Raw genomic sequence first — 24,283 nt, forward strand, 5'->3', positions numbered from 1 at the left:
TTAAATTATCTCCATTGTTATAGTGCATGTTTGAAACATTTCTATCACAGGCACACTTTCCGTGTAAACCCATGTAACTTTACCCTGAAAGTAAGCAAAGCCCAACACGAATTCATCAGACGTAGCTTAACACCAAAGGGCGGATGAACAGTTCTAGGCCATTACTGAATGTATTGCACCATTACGAGTCTTCATATATTAACTACATTGTGTTGTTTCATACTGTTTGTCAAATACGGAGCACATATAATCATAGAAATGTCCGATTTCACACGATCAAATATACATTGTAAATCGTATTTGACAAGTAGCGTGCATATCTTCAAAATATAATTTAGCATAAATTCTTCCATACAGTTTTAAAAGATACAGCACATATGCTGTTTTAACTTCCAACATCTACACCTAACATTCTATACACGAAAGCCAATGACACACAAAACTACCTTCACGACCATCTACTGTCCGACTGGTTTCCTTCTCTCGTTGCCCAAGGTTACACGTTGAACATTACCAATGTTACGGACCAAAAGTCTGCCACAGGGTATCTTCTTTCTGAGTGAGGTTGCTGGAAATAGGGACCTCACTATGCCATTCTGAGTCCAGTTCCTTTATTAAATGTACACCTTGTTAATAGACTCCTTTTGCTCTCTCCTGGATCTAGGGCCAAAACAAAATGCGTTTCGGATATCGTTAAGTATGATGGTAAGGTTTCTGTGCGAGGAAGATTTGACACAACTTGAAGTATGTTGAAGCAACAATTTCTTTCCAGCTTACCCATGAAAGCTGGATCTATGTTTAGTAATAATCATGATCACAGGCCTGGCCACCTCAATGTTAGAGTTTACATGATTCTTCCCCAAATCAACACATACTGTGACTTTCTTGACCCTTTAAGATTTAGAAGGGAAGACCAAGGTTGACGAACTCTCATCCCGTTCAAGGAGGATCCCAAGATACCGGGAGGATGATATGCAGCCAGACCCAAACCCGTCCCTTAACCACACGTGACTTGATTTTTGAAAGGCTTTATTAAATCTTCTTTAAATGCTACTTGAAGAAAATAGAGGAAATATCCACAACGCAATTCTTTTCGACTTCCTGCCAACACATAATATGAGGTCGATGATGGAACTTGTTCACTTTCTGACTACACCATTGATAAGAAACATAAAACGCAATTCATGTATTTGGTAGCTTTAGTCGACGTTTTTAATATCGTGAAAGCGAAAGCGAAAACACAAAATGCAATGAATATTGAGAATGTCGAGATCAGAATAACTTGGACACTCGGCGTAACATTCTGTGACGTCTTCATCCTTGAATTTTGTACAAGCTAGACATTCACATCGAGCACATGAAAAAGGAACAAGAATATTATGAGATTAGGCAAGACAGCAATCATCTAAATGCACAAATTCATTTTGAGTTTCCATGTCAGTGCAGTGCAACACAGTCGGAGTTTTACATTCTAAACAACTTTTGAATCTGGAATAGCACTTCACTTGTGGGAAACCCCACAGACAAAAGTACGATTCTGAAAGACGAAGAATGCTAATTGTGGCAGTGGGGGAACACGAAATACGCGTGGATCCTGACACTGGATGGGTTGTCACTAAGCATGGGTTTCAAGTTTCTGTGGAGATAAGCCTATGAAGAAGAAGAAGACCACACATTCAGATCATTCACTGACAAGACAAGATGTATGACAATTAGTTAAAAGTTGTCTTGACAATAACAATGATTTTGGACCAAACGTGACATTATTAGGGGCGGTCAGTTTTTTTCTTGTCATTTTCCGAATTGATCTGAATGACTGCCATTTTAGATATTGGAAAGTGCTAACAAAGTAAGGTAACTTGTTGTTATGCATAAAGTGTCTTACTTCTTAGTTGCATGAAAATGCTTGAAAATAATTCTGCACAAGCGATTTCCCGCCAAAAAAACTACATTTTGGTAAAATAACATACCAACCGTTAATGAATCATTTGTAGTAGAATTAAAAGTGCCAACTGGTTTACACACATGTGTTTAGCGGAGACAACAACAGGTATTTATGGCACAAAGGGACATGTGTTTGCACCATATATTTCTATATCCGATCATACAAAGGCAATGAATTCAGTATAAACACCTAAAATGGCAAATATGAGTTATATGTCAGTTAGACAAAGATGTAATCAGAACTGGTGGAAATATGGCTTTTACACGTGCTTGCGAGGAGTACCAACAAACAGAAACCCACAGATGCCACTTTGTCGTTATAGCGAAAATTGTCAAAAGTTGGACAGTCCATTTTTACATGCTTTACATAGTTTCATATAGTACTGACTACAACTGAAATTAAAATTCTATGGAGACCAAGTAAAACAAGTTACACAATTAGAAAAAAAAGCAGTCATACAACCAAAATAACACAGGCAAGTTTTTGGCCTTTTGCGATATATACACGCATTGAAAAACGGACATCAACAAAAAGGGAAAACACTTAAGATGACATATAATTCACGCGGTGCGCGTTAAAATCATTCTAATAGTGAGTGAGTGAGGGTGTTGTGTTTCACGCCTCTGTACATAGGTGTGCCTGTTTAAATTTGGAGGGAACGTTTGAGTGAACCACTCACATCTTTAGTCAAACTCCATCAGCACTGTTTATTATACACAGAAAATTTGAACACCAAAATATGACATTCTACGTGGAAAAGCGTGTGGAACTTTAAACAGTTTAAGAAAATGATCATTTCATGTGAGACTACATACATGTCGTTGTACCATTGTGTAAAGAAGCTTTAGATGGAATGTCTGGGCTGAAATAATAACAGCATGCCTATGTGACAGGAGTGAGAGGACAATCACGGCTTCTCATGATGATAGGAACATTTCAAACCTTGTGACACATTGAGCTGTGTGACCCAAATAAGCCATCTATCGAAACCCATCTCAGAAAGGTGCACATAACATTTCAAACAGCTGTCAGTAGGTTCACGGCTAACTGCAGAAGTCTGTTGAAACATATATTTCCTACAATATGCATAAGTGTATAATTGTGTCCATAGGCTTCAAGCTAGCTTATTGGTCTTAAGCAACAAACTGCACAACAATAGTTGTACTAATTACGCTTTCTTAAAAAAATGTCTACATCATGTGTTATTGAATGAAAGGTCCAAGGGAAATTATATTTTTCCATCTGGCAATATTACCTGAAAATGCACACAAAAAGAAACAAGCACTTTTTATATTTTAGATTTACCAGAAGTTCATTTCGCAGACGTCGTGTACGTATAATCTCAACTTTATGAACTTTGAAAATAGATTTTTACAACATATGGATATGTAGATATAAAACTTTATTCTGTGTTTGTACTGAAATTACTAACAAATGTTTCAAGTTATTCAAAGTGTGTATGCTTGCATGTGTAAAGCTACAGCCTATAGTCGAAGGACTTGTTGTCAATGCCATTAAGATCGGGAGGGACCTTGTGCACGGTGGGCGGTACCTTGGTGACGCCATTAACATGGCCAAGGCTGGCGTATTTCCCTGTTCGATCTTCGGGATTGGCTGGTCCCCAGCTCCTTGTTGGACTGAATGCTCGTCGCTGGAAGAAATCAGTACCAATATACTGTATGAGAAAGTGTTTTTCTTAATTAAGAGCGAGTGTATTTAGTTTTACGTCTTAATTAAGATGTCACATTGATTAACAGATGGGTGACAAACGTTTGAAGCAGTGATTTGTGAGTTGAACTCTAGTCTTGTTTAGGTTGTGTAATTCTGCCTGTTGAGCGAGTGAGCTGAGAAGTTCCAATGTGTTTGTTCATATTCTGCCCCCATGAGGCTCAAGAAGCGATTCGATATTTCTGCGGATGTTTTTACTTGATTTCTCCAGAGCTGAATGATGGATATGTAAGCGATGGTTTCTGAGATCTATGTGACGCCGACAAACGACTTTGAGGACTAATTTGGATTAGTGCTCATCTGTCGACATCGTTTGATCTCGTTTCAGCAGGTGCTCATTTCAGCAAATCTTCAGTCCCTGAATCAGCGCATCACAAGAATCAATACTGCGGTAACTATAGACACATAGTCAATATTTTCGACTCGTGTGTGTTCTATTATACTGGAATATTCCAACATTATCACGGTGGTCAGTAAGCTGGTGGACAAGGCAAACCAGTGAGCTTTCGGAATGTCCGAGACTATTGGGATAAGATGGCACAGAATTCACCCAATGGTCACTACTAATCGCCTATCTGTTTAAGCCCCTGTTATGAATATATAGTTCTCAACGATATTGTTAATTTTCCTAAATAAGTTAATAATCATTCTTGGAACGGTTTCAGCTTAATTCTGGCCTTCATTATATACCGGGCGTCACTAATACAGGATCAAATGGTGGGAGCTGTCCAAACCAAAAGCTGTCCATTCTGGTACGTTCTAAACACCGGCATATAATCCTAGTTCCGGTTCATTTCAAAGCTCTGCAATTCGGCATTAACCTTGCGTTGAAACTACATGGCTGCCTATGGAAACAATTTATTTCGCTCCTTCGTGAGAAATCATGGATTTCTTTAATCAAATATCGTTGCGTGCTTTCATACATATGATATTTCATGTAGGACATTATTTCCGCGTACATGACAACAATATATGACTCAAGGTAACACGACCATTTTAAGTTGCCCAGAAACAGGTTCAATCCCAAGTCCAAATAGGGTTAAAGGAAAAGATATACTTTTCACAATTTTGGGTATGCCCATTTCTTGTTGTATTTATTAAATATGATAATGTAACCCAGCCTAAATCATCCAACCTTTACAAGGCATGGCATTGCATAACTCAGGTCAGTGGGACATCTTCACAAACACAGACGTGCAAAGGGAAACTCAATCCTCAGCGATACACCTCTATTCTCTGGCTGGATAATGCCAAATATTTATTGTCGGGCACTTTAAATTATCTCCATTGTTACCGTGCATGTTTGAATATATAGTTCTCAACGATATTGTTAATTTTCCTAAATAGCTTAATAATCATTCTTGAAACGGTTTCAGCTTAATTCTGGCCTTCTTCATATACCGGGCGTCACTAATACAGGATCAAATGGTGGGAGCTGTCCAAACCAACAGCTGTCCATTCCGGTACGTTCTAAACACCGGCATATAATCCTAGTTCCGGCTCATTTAAAAGCTCTGCAATTCGGCATTAACCTTGCGTTGAAACTACATGGCTGCCTATGAAAACAATTTAATCTTAGTTCACCATGGGTATACATGTACATGAGTGTCATCATAATGTTTAATGAGTTGGCAAACGGGACAAATCGTGACCGTGTACCCTCCTCGCGCGTCCAGGATGCAGGTGTATCGTGTCCTGTTATCAAGTTCATAAAGATAGCTTGCGAAATCACATTCCATTCTTCTACTAGGGTTATGCGGTGTTCATCTCAGGCATGTTTGGTATGGTAAAATTACGGTCGACCAGTGGAGTACGTTGAGTAGGATGTACCACTGTCCAAACCATCAAACCACGACCGACACCCCACAAGCATCAAAGTATGTGTAATGTTCTCCACTTTCCATTGATAGAGCGACATGTACGTTCGAATCTGTCACATTAACAGACAGTTGGATTTCCGTATTGACAATTTGCATGTGTCATTTGCAACTCTATGTATCAGTCGTTAGAGGTCACATGCAACCAAAAAATCAAATATAATCAAAACACAGTTATCACTTGTTCATGATACATAAAATGCATTGGTGATTGTGAAAAAACAAATAAACAAAATTATACGCGTATAATAGCAAATCAAAATTGCAATTTTTTGGACTTGGGTTTACCTCCCTCAAAACGAAGCAGCCGCTATACCGCACCCAGTCAGAGTCGGTGGGTCTGCATTCTAACGGGTTTTTTCACTGGCCACTGGTTCATTTGCCCATACACTTAGCCAGCTTTTTGTTTATAGCTTATAAGCCCGATAGGTGTTAATTCCAAACTGCAAATGGTCAGTAAGTGAAGTTGTGCATTGCACATTGTCATTAGCAGACAGGCAGGTAGACATATAGGTGTCAATGAACCAGACATTGAGCTTTCTCTGTGACAGAGTCTGCTTATCACAATGAACATGTTTTTATGTAACAAGTAGATCATTTACTTGTTCATGTACACAACCAAGATTAGACTAGACCTCATACACCGGGCAGGCATACTGTTTCAAGCTCCGCGAACCTACTCACTGTTGCGTTGTGGGCGCAGCGCAACAAAGCTGCTGAAACCACCTTTTCCCCAAGCGCTGGGGGAAAATTAGTGAATCGTTTGAACTCCGATTTGGCGGGGTTTTTTCATCGCGGTTTTTTCAACTTTATGGGTTGAATCGACATTTTTGATGATTTGTTTCGTTACCGAAAGGTATCAAAATCAGCAAAGTTGTGTTTTACGTTGCATGTGACCTTTACAAAACGTAGAAATGACATTTCAACGGCCTGATGTGTCTTTTCATACTGTTATGAAAGTTTGCATAACATTCGGTTGTTTTTAGTTCATGCAAAACAGAAGATCCTACAACATTTTAGAAATAGTGTTGCCAATTGCTGACAATGAATTAATGACACCTAGTATATATCTGAAGTGAATAAACATAACACATACTGGTCATATAACATTTCCATCTGACGCGGCTAGTACTTACTGGTCCGAGTCTTATGATCTGTACGAGCATGACGATGAGGATCATAGCAAGAGGGGCGACAACCATGCACCAGCCAATTCCCTCAGCCCATGGAGGGAAGGTGTAATTGCCGTATTTGGCTGGTGAGTACTGGGTCGCCGACACAATCACGATGAACTATAAATATTGAAAAGAAAACAGGATAAGCACAGACCACGGGACTGATTTCTGTAAAAAGGCAAGAAAGTTATGCTGGAAATGTTTCTAATTACGACTGGTATATTTACATTCTACCTTAATTTGGCATTGAATTGGCTATAGACCGTTATATATCATCACCAAATGAATATCCGGAAGCCCTCACATCTTACTGTATTCAATTTGCAAGATGTGGATTTCAAGATTAAACGCGTTCACGCTGAACAAGGAACGGCAGTACATACAAGGATGGCGACAGGAGTCAGGAAGACCCAGTTGATGACCCAGTAGGGGTTGGGCTTGTGGCCAATCATCATCTCGATGTCCTCCAAGAACGGAATGAAAGATGGCTTGGCTCCATGTTGTGGCCAGAACCAGCTCACACAAGCTTAAATTTTAGCGAAACATTCAATTAGAAAAAGCATTGATCATGAGTTTGGAACGAAAGGTAACTGCATCTCAGAATACTCACCATAGACATACATGAGGCAGATGATCTCTGCCAGAGCTACCAGCATCAGGTTGTAGCTGCCACAGTACCAGTCCATCAGGGTCAGCATGTAGATGCCACCCTGGAGAAAAGCAGGTGACACTGTGTGTAATTATATGTCTCATAATTCTTGTTACAGCAGTTCACTAGCATTTCACCATGAAGAAGACCAGTTCCTGCAATATGTACTTCCTCTCTCTGCATTCGTGGGACACGAGTGACCAGGCTATCCAAAACAACGCAGATAATACTATAATCTTTAGTTGAAATCAGTGCATACATTTCTACTCGTAGCTTTCTCAGCCAATTCCACCAGCATCACGACGCATTCCTTTTGCAAGAATGACGTTTTGCTTTTCGTATTAAATGAATATGCCAATCAGAGAAGCCCTTGAATAACCAAAACAAATACACAGGTCGTAGGTCCACGACAGGGCAAAGTAGAACAATTGCAAATTATTAATAGAAGGACAGATTATCTACTCTTGTAGGTCAAGACAGAGCAAGAGGTCCTTCACCAAGACTTAGTATAAAAACAGGAAACGAGCAGAGGACACAAAATACCCTGCTGTGGTCCCTATTTTCGGCAATCTCGCTCAAAGGGGAGAGGATCGTATTATTCTATGACAGATTTTTGGTACTAACATTCTATTCTGCCATGTGTTTACCTTTGTAACTTGGGGCAAGCCAAGAAGGAAGCCAATCAGACAACAGATGGCCGTAAAGGTAATCTTGTTTTTCCTCAGGAAACGCGGGAAGATGTCACTGATGCCGCTGATTAACGTCTCGACCATGGCAAACTATAGGCAATAAACAAATACATTAAAGCCATTAAGATGCAAAATACACATGCAAGGTATCTCGACCATGGCAAACTATAGGCAGTAAACAAATACATTAAAGCCATTAACATGCAATACATGCATGCAAGGTATCTCGACCATGGCAAAGTGTAAGTATTATCAAATACATCAAAGCCATTAAGATACAACACAAACACAGACATACAAAGTATATGGACCATGGCAAAGTGTAGCATTAAACATATACAGTCATTAAATCCTTTAAGATACACCACATGCTAAGTATTTAGACCACGGCAAAGACTAAGCATTAAACAAATACATTAAAGTAATTGAAATACAACACGCACACGCACACGCACACGCACACGCACACGCGAGCGTGCTCGAGCACACACGTTCGAAATGACTAAGCCGAACAGATTTACAGTTACTAAAAATGGACATTAGGCGATTAAATAGATGTGTATTCCTCTATGTTCTCGATTTTCCAAACGCTCTAGATGTTTTGTTGGTTGTTTGACTCAGGGCTCAGCAACAGCCCAGCTATATGAAGAGATAGACGTGTATCCCACCTGACTGTCCAAGCCAAGGGTAAGCAGCATAAAGAAGAAAAGGAAGGCCCACAACGGCGACAAAGGAAGTTTAGCAATGCCTTCAGGGTAGGCAATGAAGGCAAGACCAGGACCTGAAACAAAATAAGGGATGACGTGAGATGAGAAACGTTTATATGCTAGATATCCAATTGCCAGTTGTACACACTAAGCCGTCAAACATTCATGAGTACGATGGTGCTATGATGACTAATATGTTACCCTGGTCGACCACACTTTCCACGTCCCGGTTGGTGGTGTATGCCATGTGACCCAGGAGGGAGAAGATGGCAAAACCGGCGAAGACGCTCGTACAGCAGTTGATGGTGGCGACGACCAGAGCATCCCTGAAAGTAACAGCGTTGAAATAGTCGTGTTTAATTAGGGATTGGACTGTGTACGTTCATATATGAATCGAAAGAGCACTGTGTAACCTTTTGAGACTGTCACAGGATTGTCTAGTCCAGACTAGATTTGTTTAAAAACAACATCGTAGAGATGTAACAGCTGTACTGCTGCAACAAATGTCACAACTGTCATATCGACTCAATCGAAAGGGTTTGTCGCTTCTAATTGTATGTAATTATGTTCATCGTAAGCAGAAAAGTCAGTATTTGTAATATTTAAATCAAAGCTACACACACAGAGACTCATTCTACCTAAGGTATAAAAATATATTTTGAGATATCATATAAATTGTGTCAGTGTTTGGAGGTTGTTCAAGCCCTCACAGTTCACAGTTGTTCTTAAACTTGTTGAAACTAGACATGGTCAAGAGCCCTCCGAATCCAGCTCCCAAGGAGTAGAAGATCTGCGTGGCTGCGTCTCCCCATACCTGGAGAAGAACTGAGATTTAGTACACAAGAGCAAAGTGCTAGACATAGGAAGCAGAAAACAGAACATCAGACTACACTCATGCTGACATAATAATAAGAAGGAACCAGGACGACGACACGCTCTCAGTATACAATCTATTGGCATCCATCGTCCTAGACGTGCTGCACTGTCAACTGCTACACAATGTATCCCTCAATGTCCTATAGGCGAATTCATTATGCTATCTGAAATAATGTTACAGTAACCCTTACTTAGAATGTTCGATGATAAATGGACTTTCCAAATGCATGTTTCTTTAAGAGTTATTTAATTGGAGAAGCTTAACGATCATATCCACAAAAGGTTGACTCTCCTTACCTTAGCCTCAGTCAGCCTGTGAAGCTGTGGCGTCATATAAAAATATATACCCTCCTCGTATCCCTCTAGAGTGAGACCCCGGATCAGAAGGACTACCAGGATGATGTAGGGGAAGGTGGCGGTGAAGTACACGACCTGATATATGCAAATTTGTATTTATATGCGGGGCTTGTGTTTAATGGAAGACAATATTTATCCCGTCGTTTAAGGTTCCAACAAATAATACAGTAATTTGGGTTACGCTGATAAGATGCATACGCATCAATATGTAAAGGACCACTTAGCAAGAATATTGAGTACAGATTGATTAAGTAATTTCAAGTTCTGCTGTTGTTGTTGTTTAGTAAACAATTCTGGAATTGCAATTGTAAGATTCTTATCTCTTGTTGACAAACATGAAAGAAATGCTGCTGATTCAACTGTGAAACGATAAGGAAGGTGTTGATCTCTAATGGTCAGATATCTTAAGGAAATGACAGCTAAGTGCATAGTGGAAAAATATCTAGTCAGTTCACAAAGAATGTTTGTCTACCTGCTTCAACTGCTAAAGTCGAAAATCATTACATCTAAGTATGGGCTAAAAACCCAATCATTATCAAATGAATTGAAATGTCAGTGGACAGATATGTATATGTGATGTCACTGTCATTTTGTCTACAGTGAAGCATGGCTGGGTTGTTTTAATTATCGAAATGCACAACCCTGCAGCAACTGTCCTTTGCTATGCTCAGATACCTGTACAGGGGTGTAAGTATAATCTGTCACATTATTCTATATTATGTCAGATTGAAAGATAAACATTGTAGTTGCATTCTGAAAGATTTTAACTACTATCATGATTTGCTACCCGCCCAGATTTTTGCGGAAGTGATATCGTTACGCATGGATATCAAAAGATATCAAACCAGGGCCTCCTTCCACAAAGCACTAAGGTGATCGTAATTACCTTAGGTTACCTGAGCGCAGTGTGAAAGAATGGAAGTTACGATTGACCTTAGCAATGGTGGCTTCGTGTAAGGAGCTCCAGAATTTAGGAACGAGTGTTCATTTCCTTCGTTCCACACACATTTTACCCACCCGTCAATCTTGCATTTTCAAGTGTTCAAGTGTTAGAATTATGTAATCACATATCTCGCTAGTACTACCAGTGTGACTACTACAATGAACGACTACAATTAAGGAGGCGACCAGGGTGGGGTAGGGATGGTCAGTGTTAATGTACATGAAAACATGTTTTTGATGTGCTTATTGGTAGAGAGACTTAGAGTTGTGTCAACACTGTTTAACCAAAGAGGTTTTTTGGCTAGTATTGCTTTTGTTGTATTTCTGTTATGTTACGCTCCCACAGTTTATTTGATTCCAGACGGAAAATAAACAACCAAACAAATTATTCCTTCCCACTGGATGTAAGCATCGAATAGTGACGACGTATCTGGCATCTGTGTCGTTATACCTTGCCGGATGACTTCACTCCTTTCATAAGGCAGGCGAAGATCAGGACCCAAGCCAAGAAGAGACACACTGCGTTCTTCAGGCTGATGCCTCCCAGGTCTCCTAAGCCCTCAGATTCATGAAGACGGAGAACAACACGCCTTCAAACAAAGGGTTAACTGGACTTACTATAAGCTTAAACTGCTTCTAACAAATTTCCGGCAATGACGGAATATGGACAAAATGTTGCAACACCTCATATTTTCTATACAGTTTATCAATATTTTATTAATAACCATTTTTAAAGAGCCAATCAAAACGTTGGACTATCCTGATACACGGACTGTCAGGGAGTCATTGAAGGCAAATCTGAACGCAAAGGGACAGAAAAAATTCAGTGAATTTCAGAGAAGCAAGCATGGCAAAACATTTTCTTGTATTCATATTGTAGTATTGATGGCTATGGTCGTATGGCGTCACTAAGTGCAAGCATTTATCAAAGCTTCTGGCATGTAATCATCAAAAACATAAGTGTCAAGAACAATGTTAATATCTGATGTTACTTCCGCCAACTGCATTAACATCTTTCTCCTTGACTTTAGAATTTGGTGTTCAAGCCTTTATGTGTTGCATTTGTAACGGAGGGTTCTAAATATGAAACCTTTGCACCGGGGGTAGGGGGTAGGGTAGGGGGGGGGTCTCTCTGGTGTATTCTGCAGTCCATAATGTCCCATATATGGTCTATGAGACTGAGAGCTTTAGTCCTTGTTGCCGTAGAAGAGCTGTGGCTTGACATTGTCCACAATGAAGACTGTGTTAGTGCACTTAACACTCGAATACAGACATACGCAATTAAACAGTTATCCCTCTCGGTATTGCACACTTGGTGGCACATATAGATACGCACTCCCTGTAATCTACAATTGATGCTACGTACAGATACGCACTCATAGTAGTCAACACTTAAAGCTACGCACAGATACGCACTCACACTATTCTACACTTTGTGCTACGTGCACATAGTCAATCGTATCCTAAACTTCTTGCTGCGTACAGATGAGTATTGCCTGTATTCTACTCTTTGAGCTTCGCACGGGTACTCTTTCACAAACGTCAATACTTACTCCCAGTATTCAGCGCTTGGTGAGTAGAATCGTATTTTGCAATCATCTGCGAGCTTATCCATGACCATGGTGGAGTTCAGCTCTGTATGGTTCGTGAATGTGGTGTTGTACTTTTCAGAGAAGTTCCCGACGAGAGTGTCAATGCATGATGTGTTGTACAGACGATCTGCAAAATGAAAATCAGTCAAAGCATTAACATTGGATTGACGATCAACATGAGAAATATGAATATAAGCTGTCTGATGTTAAGAACTTATACGATCACTTCTGAAGAAATCTAGTTTAAATCCTGATACTTCACCTCACGTTTCAACCTAAACTCCTAGTGGGTGTTGTAGTCGGTCGTCTCCATGCTCATCTCACCACTGGCAATCTGCACGAGACTATGCAGTCAGCCTACAAGTTAGGTCACAGTGACTCTGCTTCGTGTTCAGAACGATTGCAAATGTCTGTCGACTCTGAATCGGTGCAGCTAGACCATCGACTATGCCATTCTGCTCTCCTTCCTGGATATTCTTGTCGATTTTAAGGGAAGCAGGACATTTGAAACCGGTACATTTGTCATGGACAACTGCCATGGATAACTGCCACGGACAGTTGCCATTCGGATAATTGCCACCCAGACAGTCGCCACCTAGGACAATTGCCATCCACTTATTTTTACCATAAAAGTGAGGACAACTGCCACCCACACAGAATGTTTATGTAATTTTATTTGAGAAAATGAAAGGAGGTTGTCAGTATATATAACTTTTATTGGTGTTAGCCATTTGGTCATTAGTAATTTTAACTTTGATGAAATTTTGACTTTGATGAAATACTGACTTTGATAAAATACTGACTTTGATAAAATACTGACTTTGATGAAATCTTGATTATGATGAAAAGTTATTCACTTCAGACATCTTTAGTAAAATGATTAAGACAATGAAAATAATTATATACACATTTATCAAAACAAAATGATCAAATTTGAAACCATGAGACAAATTTGAGAACATCTAAAGAGAAGTGTTTTAAAAACTAATGTACACTAAAAAGCAAATTGAACATATCACTGTTTAATAATTTTGCACAGTTATTACATATTGTGTAATAACATCTCGTAATGCCATACGTATGACGTCAAAGTGTTGTTACAGTTATGACGTCACAATGCTAATACCCCTGTCACAATAGTATCAGCCCTTGCTTTACTCGCGGAAAGCTGAGTGTCACCACAGTCGTTGAATTCTTGGGAAAGAAGTACTTTGCTCGATATTATTTTGCCAATGTTGGGTAAGTAATAAATACAATAAAACATGTGAATGGTATCGGTATCTAACTCGCTTTTGCTTGTTAGATACCAAACCATTCACTCGTTTCATAAATATGATGTTACTCGGGACATAGTTTACTGCTGTCTGAAATGTTGGGATACATACTTTACATGCAGGTCACCTACTGGCAAGTATTTTCACGAGTAAAGGACTTTTTGTGATTGTGCTCCTGATTCATTAATGCTTGACTGCGAGAGGATCACCTCTGCATTTAGTTGCTAGTCTATGGATGAAACGCTTATTCGTGCAAATGTTGAAAGCATTATGAAAGTAATAGTGCATGCATCATATGCAACTCAACTCTATATAAAACAATGATATTTTACTATATAGTGTTTTGTCTTAAATTCTAAAATTGATGCACAAGATTTGTCTAATGTTGCTGAAAGTTGGTTACATGGAAGAAAGTGTTATTATTTGTTATTGATTAGCACGTCAAACTAGGTCACATTTGGGCGGCAATTGTCCCGGTGACTATTGTCCAAGAGCCCTCCCAAGTGATTAGAGTTGTACCTAGACAACCGATTCCAGTCTGGCGTCATCGTTTGCAAAGAATCACCGAAGCTTTCAATCACTCCAACTCAGCGCCGACACAACAGAACTGATTATCTTCGGATGCAAGTTTTTGCTTTCAAACTTTCACTTCCCACTACAGACACTTGGTGACCGTGATGTTGTCCCTAGTTATCAAGCAAGGAATCTAGGTGTAATTGTTGAGTCATCTTTGAGTCGTACAACAGCTGCTGTATGTGGCGATCACATCTCACCGGTCTTACAAAATCTCCATTCGCTGCCAGTGAGACAAAATACAGTCCAAAATCCTGGCGTATGTCTTTAAATCGCTGCAAGGTCTAGCTCCTAAGAACATCAATGACCCTCGGTCTCAAGCAAGAGCACTTGATGTCCTTCTGACGAGGAAAAGACACTATGGCGATAGATCCTTCTCCAAAGCTGCACCTCTGCCCTGGAACTGTCTTCCATGACACACTCGGGACATTGTCAAAATCGACCAGTTCAAACGACAACCGAAAACTCACTTGTTCAACATAGCCTTTGCCTAAGCCCCTTTGTTGCAACAGGCTCTATGGAAATATCAATTTTATTTTATGTGGGAGTGTGTATGTACAGAAACTTTACCAGAACTGCGAAATGTTACCAAAGTTAACGCCGCCCTAGTACATTGTTCCAACACTTGGGTACATAACAGAGATTTTCTGACTAGAAAAGAGTAATAATTAGACCAAATAACACTCAGATAAATGATTGAATAACAAATATGTTGGTTATGCCAAGCAATGAAATAACTTGCCGCGGAAAATCAGGTCATGTAAAACGTGTCTTACACTGAATATATGTGTCTAGGCGATAATCACTGGAAAAGCTTACTATTAGAAATGAACTGGTGTAATGAGCTGAGAATGTCACTGTTGAGTTATTCAAGGCGCCGTTACCGTATAAAATATTTTTCACATCGTATCACTGAATATAAAAATACACCGATTTTCTTAAATTTTGATAGTTCTAACATGTATAAAGGTAGTGAATGACGTCTTCGTCATAAAGGTATAGGAGGTGTATAAATCATTTAGCCTTTGTACTGCCTTGTGAAGACCGGTACCGTACTTGCGTGCTTTACATCTCCAGAATTAGTCACCAGCGAAGAATGCCTTAGGGTGTATGGTCAGTCGGAACATAGTGACCAGGAGACTCTGGGGTCAAGGAATCAGGTCTTACATACCTGACAGAGGACAGACATTTATAGCCGACATTGTCTTCCGTGGCTGAGACGGGCCGAGACGTAGGCAGAGACGTGGCTAGCTGAAGGAACGAACGGCGGCAGGTTGTGTTGGGGTGTTGTGGGAGGAATTTGTTTGCATTGGAGAATGACACTGGTCATCGTAAATTGGAATTGGCAACTCGACTTTAGTTCATATCGTAAGAGCAACTGACAGGAAACTGGCTGAGGCGCTCATAAAAAATAAAGCAGCGCGATTGATCTGAAAGCTTGTACAGGTGCGTCACCCCGTTTGTCTGAAAACACACTTTGCCTCAGTCAGTTACACACACCCTACCCTGCTCCATCTCTCCAACACATACACACACACGCACGCACACACGCACACACACACACACACACACACACACACACACACACACGAATAGCTGTGAGGAGCTTGACAGCAGCTGTCATCACAATTGGAAATGACATTCTGTATAGGGTAATGACTGAGTACTTTTACTTTATTTTTAACGAATGGTGAATAACGAGGCTATTGCCCTACTTAAAGTACAAGCAAAAGTATGTCAATATGACATAATGTCTTTAATTTGAAACTGTACACATCGCTCCATTCCTGAAAAGCTATGGAGCGAACAGACAATGGAATGGCGTCACAAATGAAATTTGATCAAGACGATTGTCGGAAGATGTCCCTAAAAGGTTACCGGCCTTCCAACATGAAAAGGAGTCGAGGGATACAAGAAGCATTACGAATCTCTGCTCTATTACGATTGTTTCATGGTGTGAGTGTTCATGGTTCGTACCTGGCTGCTATCAGGTTTAGTTGTGCAATCAAAACTTTCAAAAGTGATCATTCGTAAACACACATTAATTCCCGTATGCTTTAGGAAAGGCAGAACCTCATCCCCAGCGCGATGCGCAAATGTTTCATTTAGACAGAAATCAGTTACGTCATGGCCGGATCAATGCCGTCTCCATATCACTCGTTGACAATGGATAAGTCAGTCACTCGATTCTTGTGTGTCACAGTAGTAAATAATTAAAGAAGCTATTTATATAGCGCATATATCCATGTCAGTGGCATGCTCAAAGAGCACAAAATGGAAAAGTTCCGGAGTCACTATATACAAGTAAAGAAGAGACATTGTTGGGGATCACTGATGAAAAGATAAATTGTAGAGGTATGTCTTTAGTTGGCTCCTGAACAGGGAGAAATCAGTACACAGGCGGAGGTGCTGGGGAAGAATGATCCATTCTACAGCAGCTGAGTAGGAGAAGGTTCAGCATCCATGTAAGGTTGATCATACTTTGGGGACTTTCAGGAGATTTTTACTCTGAGACCGCAGTGATCAAGAAGGCAGATGTGGAGTGACGATATTGGAGAGGAAGACTGGAGCAGTCAGAGAGACAACGAAACACAATGCATAAGACTTTGAAGAGAATTCGTTGTTCAACTGGCAGCCAGTGGAGTGAATAACACATGTCCCCGACAGATGATGAATATTTGTGTCCCCACATTCGCTTGTATTAGTCAAGTTGGATGTAAGTCGATATAACAGGGAGATGATTCGTGCTGCGATTTTTTTAAGTTGGGGGATTTTGTTAGAACTGGGAAATATGGCTGGGTAAGATCGGAGGTTTGTAGGAAGATATGACATGACTAATCTGTGGGAAGAGAATGGACGTCATAGGGTCGGAGGGATAATATGGACTGTGGCGTGAAAACACAAATAGGCAAGAAAAAGAAGTTTGAATTAACCTGGTAGAAAATGGAGCTGTGTTTAGGAAAAGTGGAATGGAAGGTTTCGGAATTTGGAATACACGTGCTTCACGTACCGTAGAGGTTATCCATCCTTGTCGTTTCATTCATTGATTTAAGAGGCGGATAGGTGGTCATGCATGAGTTCGTTGTCCACTCGTGGTCACACGTCGCCCACGGAACTGTGGTGTCGAGACTGACGAAGCTGACGAACATGTAGTAGATGGCGTACATGATGATGACGTTGTAGTAGATAGACACCATGGCGCTGATGGTCACCATGGCAAACCCGATACCTGGAATGTTTGAGTTAGTACTGACTCGCGAATAGAAATATATAACGACGAATGTAATCGTGCCATTTTAAAACGTCTTTTAAGGAATGACTGACGTTTACCAATTTTGTTAAATCAACAGACACCGGTGCTCACCAACCATGTTTCACAATGAGGGGGAATATGGTATTTTAACCCATGATTAACACATCCTGGGACCAAGTAAGGGACATAACTTTGTCAGACAGACTAAGAGGTAGAAGTTGATGCTGCAAATTATGTTTAAGGTGAAGGATTAACAGACACTTTTGTTGAATTATACGCTTTGATTCCTCATCTGTTTCTTAGTCAACCACAGGATCATGTTTAAAAAAGACCCAAAGAATGATGTCCTTCGTTACAACAAACATAAAACGATCAATACTCGAAAATCGTAGGCTACTGAACGTTGAATAAGTCTACATACCATGGAACGCAGGGCTGACCTTCCACACTGTGATCGGCCCCTCGGAGGCGAACTGACCCACGGCCAGCTCCAGGAAGAATAACGGCAGACCAGCAATGACCAACATGATGGCGTAGGGGATGAGGAACGTGGCTTCAAACAGAAGAGTAATGTGGCTTGGTTTCAACTTTAAAGGAAACACAACGAGGAAGCGCATGCATGTGGACTCAAACAATAAAGGCAACGTCTGCAAACAAATGACGTAAAATGACAACTTGGCAGTTTTACTGACCTCCTCCATTCTTGTAGCAGAGATAGGGGAACCTCCAGACATTGCCCAGCCCCACAGCGTAGCCCACACAGGACAGCAGGAACTCGAACCTGCCTCCCCACGACCCTCTCTCCTCCACCTGTGTGACGTAGATATGCAGGTATACAATAGATGTCACGAAAACAAGGAACTTTCCCTTTAGTAACAGTAAATAGTGTAGAAATGGTGTGACACTGAATAAACCCATTTATGCATATCGTCCCATTTTGGGGACGTGTACCTGAAAAGAGCATTGCTCTACTGTTGCCGAAGATAGACTTGCAGAATAGACGTATAGTTATTGAACCATTCACATTAGTTATAGAGTGTACGTTTAAGCATGGCCAGTTCCAAAGGCGAGGCAGCTCCCTTGCCAATTCGGCGTAGTGTGACTTTCGACGACTCTTTTATCGGTCCCTATTTCAACTGCATAAGTTGATTAGAAAGTCATTAAAACCTTCGCCGTTCAAATAGAAAGATAAAATGAAAATGGTTTCTTTTTTTCCATACTCAATTTTCCACCGTGAAGTACCGTCCCAGCAATGAAGGAATATGCAGATAGATGACCTTAAATTAGGTAATATATTAGACGTTGGTGGTGGAAGATCAACCTGTTAAATCTTAGTTAACAGTTATCTGTTTGTACTCCAGTTCATGTTGTCAACAATATTCAGAACAGCAACTATCTGTCAGTACTCCAGTACATGTTGTCAACAATATTCAGAACAGCAACTATCTGTCTGTACTCCAGTACATGTTTTAAACTACATTTCGATCAGCAGCTATCTGTCTGTACTCCAGTACATGGTGTCAACAATATTCATAACAGCAACTATCTGTCTGTACTCCAGTACATGTTGTCAACAATATTCAAAACAGCAACTACCTGTCTGTACTCCAGTACATGTTTTAAACTACATTTCGAACAACAACTACCTGTCTGTACTCCAGTTCATGTTGTCAACAATATTTCGAACAACAACTACCTGTCTGTACTCCAGTTCATGTTGTCAACAATATTTCGAACAACAACTATCTGTCTGTACACCAGTACATGTTGTCAACAACATTTCGTACAGCAACTGTCTGCTATCCATTTGTCAGCTACATATGCTATTCATGGCCAAGTATCAGATTCTGGCATCCACTTCATACAGTCAGTTTAGATTTGCTAGCAATAATTCACTCTACATGGGATCGATCGGATAGACTACGTCAGTCAGTCAGTAGACCAACCAACCAACCGCCCACATAACCACTAACAAAATCTCTACCTCGATCACTAAAACAGCCATATACGCACACAATCACTCGCTACAACACTAAGCCAACCATAAATACCTCAGTCAGCCCCTCACACAAACGGGTAACCACTCACCCTATCAATCTCTAAACAACCCAAGTAACCACTTGGCCACACTCACAAAACCACTAATATAGCCTCGAGCAGAACATCTCTGGCAACCATATAATTACACTCACTCACTCACTCACTCACTCACTCACTCACTCACTCACTCACACACTCACACACTCACACACTCACACACCCATTCAGTATCCAATCCATCTAGGACCAGTGAAGAATTATAACATGTCAGGATAAAACGTAATATAGAGGAGACACATGCTATTAAAAACTTAGCGTTGTACTGGGTAGGCATCAATGCTGCTCTGATCTACACATCAAATACATAAATGGCCAGTCCTGTGTTTTTTCGGGTATTTCTCATTCCTTTTATTCAGTCAAACATACAATTTCCCTGCATGACTAATGTCGATTTTATGTTTAAGAGTTTTAACGGTCCTACCCTGTTTACTTCGACCTGAGGTGACTGTAAGTTCAGGGGATTTCCAGTGAAGTTCTGACAACCAAGAGTTTCATAAACACACTGGGTCTACGTTCAATATGTCAAGGTGAACATTGTTCTTGTTGCAGTTAGTGAGACGACATATAGTTCTTGATACGGTATGTGTAACGACACATTGTTCATAACGCCATATGTGTAACGACGCATTTTTTATAATGCTATACATGCAACGACATATTGTTCATGATGTGATGTGTGTGACTGTTCATGATGTGATGTGTGAAACGACACATTGTTGATAATGCAATATATGCAACGACACATCATTCATGATATGATATGTGTAAAGGCACATTGTTCATGCTACGATATATGTAACGGCACATTGTTCATGATACGATATGGAGAACGACAAGCGTCTCTAGACTTATGCTAGAATGACGCCGCCTGGCAGCTGTCCACCTCATGTGGATCCATACATAATAGGACTATGGCCAACATTTGTCTTGCTCATCGCAGATGAACCCTTCTAATTGTATTGCCACACCATCATCGGGATTCGAGTGAACCAGCTTTCAGGTGAAATGGCTTCTCCAGTGAATGGGGTTTGTGATGAAGTATGATAAATAATTCATTCAACAAGACCATGGATATATCCCAGTGAAACATGTTGTCAGGTTTATAAGTCGATGTCATCGAATCGAATGAGATTTTGTGGTGAGTGTAGTTCCGTGTTTATCACATGCACTCACAATGATGGCATCGGGCTATTCAGAGGCCATCAATTTCCAAATCAATATGCAAGACTTTAATCAAATACAGTTTGAAGTGGGCGGCGGGGTAGCCACATGGTTAAAGCGTTGACTCTTCACGCCGAAGTGGGTTAAACCACATATTGACCCACTCACATTCATTCATTTTGAAGCTGGGTATGAACATAAGTAATTCCACTGCCAAAACATATTTTCCACAAAAAGAGAATAAAAGTGACTTAGAAATAGACTTTTACAAATTACCGCCAAGCTAGGACGCCCATGAAACACAGCCTGTGAATAATTCAGTTCATTCATGTTATGGGTGATCCCTGGTCAACTTTGCGCTTTCAAATCAATTCTGAGCCGTTAGTGTTGTTGATTTCCCTTGTCCTCATTCGGAGACCTCATAAAAAACCAACGGCATCGCGGCTGTCGAGGTCAACGGGGTTGCCGGCCCAACTACTGGAAATCAGCTAAATGCGGACCATGTCTTATACCACCATTAACGATTCGGCACCTTCTTCTGAGCAAGCGTTACCTCGTGATAAAGAAGGTGTTACCCATGCTGCCATGTATTCACGATATTGCTGAGTGCGACGTAAAACTAAACTCACTCACTAAACCATGTTTTCACGGTCTGGTGTAATCTGTTTCGGATAGGTTCAGATTCAGTGTGGAGTGAGTGAGTTTATTTTTACGCCGCACCCAGCAATATTGCAGCTATATGGTGGCGGTCTGTAAATAATCGAGTCTGGACCAGACAATCCAGTGATCAACAACATGAGCATCGACCTGCACAATTGGGAACCGATGACATGTGTCAGCCGAGTCAGCAGGCCTGACAACCCGATCCCGTTAGTCGCCTCTTACAAAAAGCCCAATTTGGTCTGTACTGGGATCACTTTGATTCTGGCGCCTATAGTTGTCCCGTCTGTGTGTCTTGCTGGTCAACAGTCAGGATTTTTAAAGCGGTCAGCGTTCGTGTCCTCCATGTTCGTATTTAAGCTGACAGCCTCTAGCAAAATAGCACCACCATGGTGCAATGACTAGCAAAGACTGTCCTCCAACAAAGAACATCCGGGACATGAACAGGGGACCGGCAACTCGGTAACTCGGTAACGGTCCAAGGTCAAAACTGCAGCTCGTCAAAACCAACAGCAGACACGAGCTGAATTGGCGTCAAACCCTACTTCGCCATACCGGAGTGGAAAAACCCATAAGGCTTTCAAGTCATTAATTGAGTATGTTTGATTCATGCATTGAATCCTTGTACTCTAGCGCTGCTCTTTGTCCTCCACTAAAAGATTTACATTCATGGCCACAGAAAGTTATACAAAGGATCTAACTGCTGTTTTTACTACTGGCTCACTGCATTGCGCAAGCAACAGATACTGCGCATTTAATGTTTATGTTTATAGTTATCCGTTTCTTTGTTAATTTCAGTCAGATGTGTATTTTTAGGTTGTTTAGATTCTCTGACACTAATAACGGATAATATAACATAAATACTATGAATATCTATATACAATATATTCATAGACTACAAAATCCGGTACATCTATGGAAAAGTTCAAAACAGCCTGTGAGGATTGAATCGGAACAAATAAGGTGATGTTTCCTCCGTCTGAATAGCATGGAAATTTTAAACTGCAAAAGAAAGTGTACACTTGAAACGAGGATTCAGCCCAAACCGTTTACTACACTAAAAGCATTCTCAGAAATGTTGGAAACCGAAATTTCATTAAACATAACAATGACAAGTGTACTAAACACACATCCAGTTCTTGTTTGTTTCTTTCACCTCCAAACACGGCTGTTTACTTTCTATTGCCGAAAGTTCAGTTCATGTCCAGTTCAAAACATAAACTGATTACAATCGAATGATGTAAGAGACGTTGCACTTACCTCTTCAGCCATGTTGTTGTGTGGTCTCTATGCTGACAGTCCTGTACAAACAGAGTGCACAATATTCGGTTGCACGGTGCACCTCTTTTGTCAATGTTTGCACCGCCAGCCAATAAAATGCTTCGATGTATAACACGTGACTGACCGATGCAGGTGGAGGTTTTAAATCTGCGTCTAAGACAGTATAATGTGCAGTCTGTACCAGTCATGTCCGCCTGTCCGAGGCTGGCAAATTTCGTGGAAAAAATCTCGAGGTTTGAATATGACTGAGCATTTAAGTTCATATTTGTATTTTTAATTTGCTGAATTATTTCACATTTGAAGTAATAGTACTTGTTTGTTTTTGGTAAAAAGAAATTGCACTTCATGGGTCAAAAGTTCGGACAGGCAACATTTATTGGTCACCTGCCCGACTATCTGGTTGTGTTTGAACATCATTTCAATCACAGATCTGTACATTAAATGGTGTCGATGGCCTCGATGAAAGTACAGTGCGATGTACCCTATGCGTGCATATAGCGTCTATCACACTCTGCAAACATGGTGAAACACACTATACACCCAAAGTGGTTTATACCGAATTTTCTACCAACATTCATTCATATAGTCCCGAAATACATATCCGCAGGCCCACTGAATCAGCCATTTTGTCAGAAACAGACGACACAAACGAACCGAGCTGGTTCCCTTTACCGAATGCATTCGGATAAACATCGGTTCAACGATATTTATGCGAGTTAGGTATGTTACCCAATATGTGTTTAGAAATGACTTTCAGCGGGTTGCATTGCATGTGTACCCTTCATGTGATAGCTCCTCACACAGAGATCATATACAGAATGCTTGCGTTCCCCTCAACCAATCAGAATCTAGTATTTAGATGCGAGGTAAAAGGTACACAACTTTGCAGATTCTGATACCTTTCGGTATACACTTACCGAAACAAATCATCAAAAGTGCCAATTCAACCAATACGTTATTAAAAAACGCGATGAAACAAATGTGACAGTGATTTATGTCTGGTTTATTGGCACTTATATGTCTGCCTGTGTGCTAATGACAGTATGCAATGCACAACTTAAATCACTGACCACAACCAATTAACACCTATAGGACTTAAACAAAAGCCATAAACAAAAAGCCGGCTAAGCGTATCGGCAAATGAACTAGTGGCCAATATAAAACCCCGTTACACTCGAATGCACACCCAACGGTTCTGACTGGTTGCGGTATCAAGGTTGCTTCTTTTCGAGGCAAGTAAACCGAAGTCCAAAATATTGCACTTTTGATCTGCGATTATGCGCTTATAATTTTGTTTATGTGCTGTTGTTTTTCTTAATCAACAATGCATTTTATATATCATAAATAAGTGATAACTGTGTTTTAATTATTTTTGATTTTTGGTTGCATGTGACCTTTAATGTTGTTAATATTAGTTGATTTCCACTTACGCAGTTAAAAAACA

General features: G+C 40.4%; 1 protein-coding gene across 1 annotated transcript; it reads right to left on the bottom strand.

Moving 5' to 3' along the window:
• Window positions 1–1,195: 1,195 nt before the first annotated feature.
• Window positions 1,196–22,862, bottom strand: LOC137273999 (sodium- and chloride-dependent glycine transporter 2-like). Its single transcript, XM_067806947.1, has 15 exons — window positions 22,819–22,862; window positions 18,330–18,447; window positions 18,059–18,190; window positions 17,395–17,613; window positions 12,499–12,664; window positions 11,397–11,535; window positions 9,944–10,078; window positions 9,481–9,584; window positions 8,972–9,096; window positions 8,732–8,844; window positions 8,022–8,153; window positions 7,336–7,435; window positions 7,109–7,251; window positions 6,687–6,842; window positions 1,196–3,596 (listed from the first exon to the last, which is right to left on the bottom strand). The coding sequence occupies exons 1-15, from the start codon at window positions 22,828–22,830 to the stop codon at window positions 3,423–3,425; spliced, it is 1,968 nt and encodes a 655-aa protein (XP_067663048.1). The 5' UTR covers window positions 22,831–22,862; the 3' UTR covers window positions 1,196–3,422.
• Between the last annotated feature and the right edge of the window lie 1,421 nt (window positions 22,863–24,283).

This window comes from Haliotis asinina, chromosome 2 (assembly GCF_037392515.1).
Source record: "Haliotis asinina isolate JCU_RB_2024 chromosome 2, JCU_Hal_asi_v2, whole genome shotgun sequence".
NCBI lineage: Eukaryota > Metazoa > Mollusca > Gastropoda > Lepetellida > Haliotidae > Haliotis > Haliotis asinina.

Coding starts and splice junctions, on each gene's coding strand:
- LOC137273999 (XM_067806947.1), bottom strand. Junction 17,614..18,058: donor GGTCAGCCCTGCGTTCCATG/GTATGTAGACTT, acceptor CAAACATTCCAG/GTATCGGGTTTGCCATGGTG. Junction 3,597..6,686: donor AGATCATAAGACTCGGACCA/GTAAGTACTAGC, acceptor GATTTCTTCCAG/CGACGAGCATTCAGTCCAAC.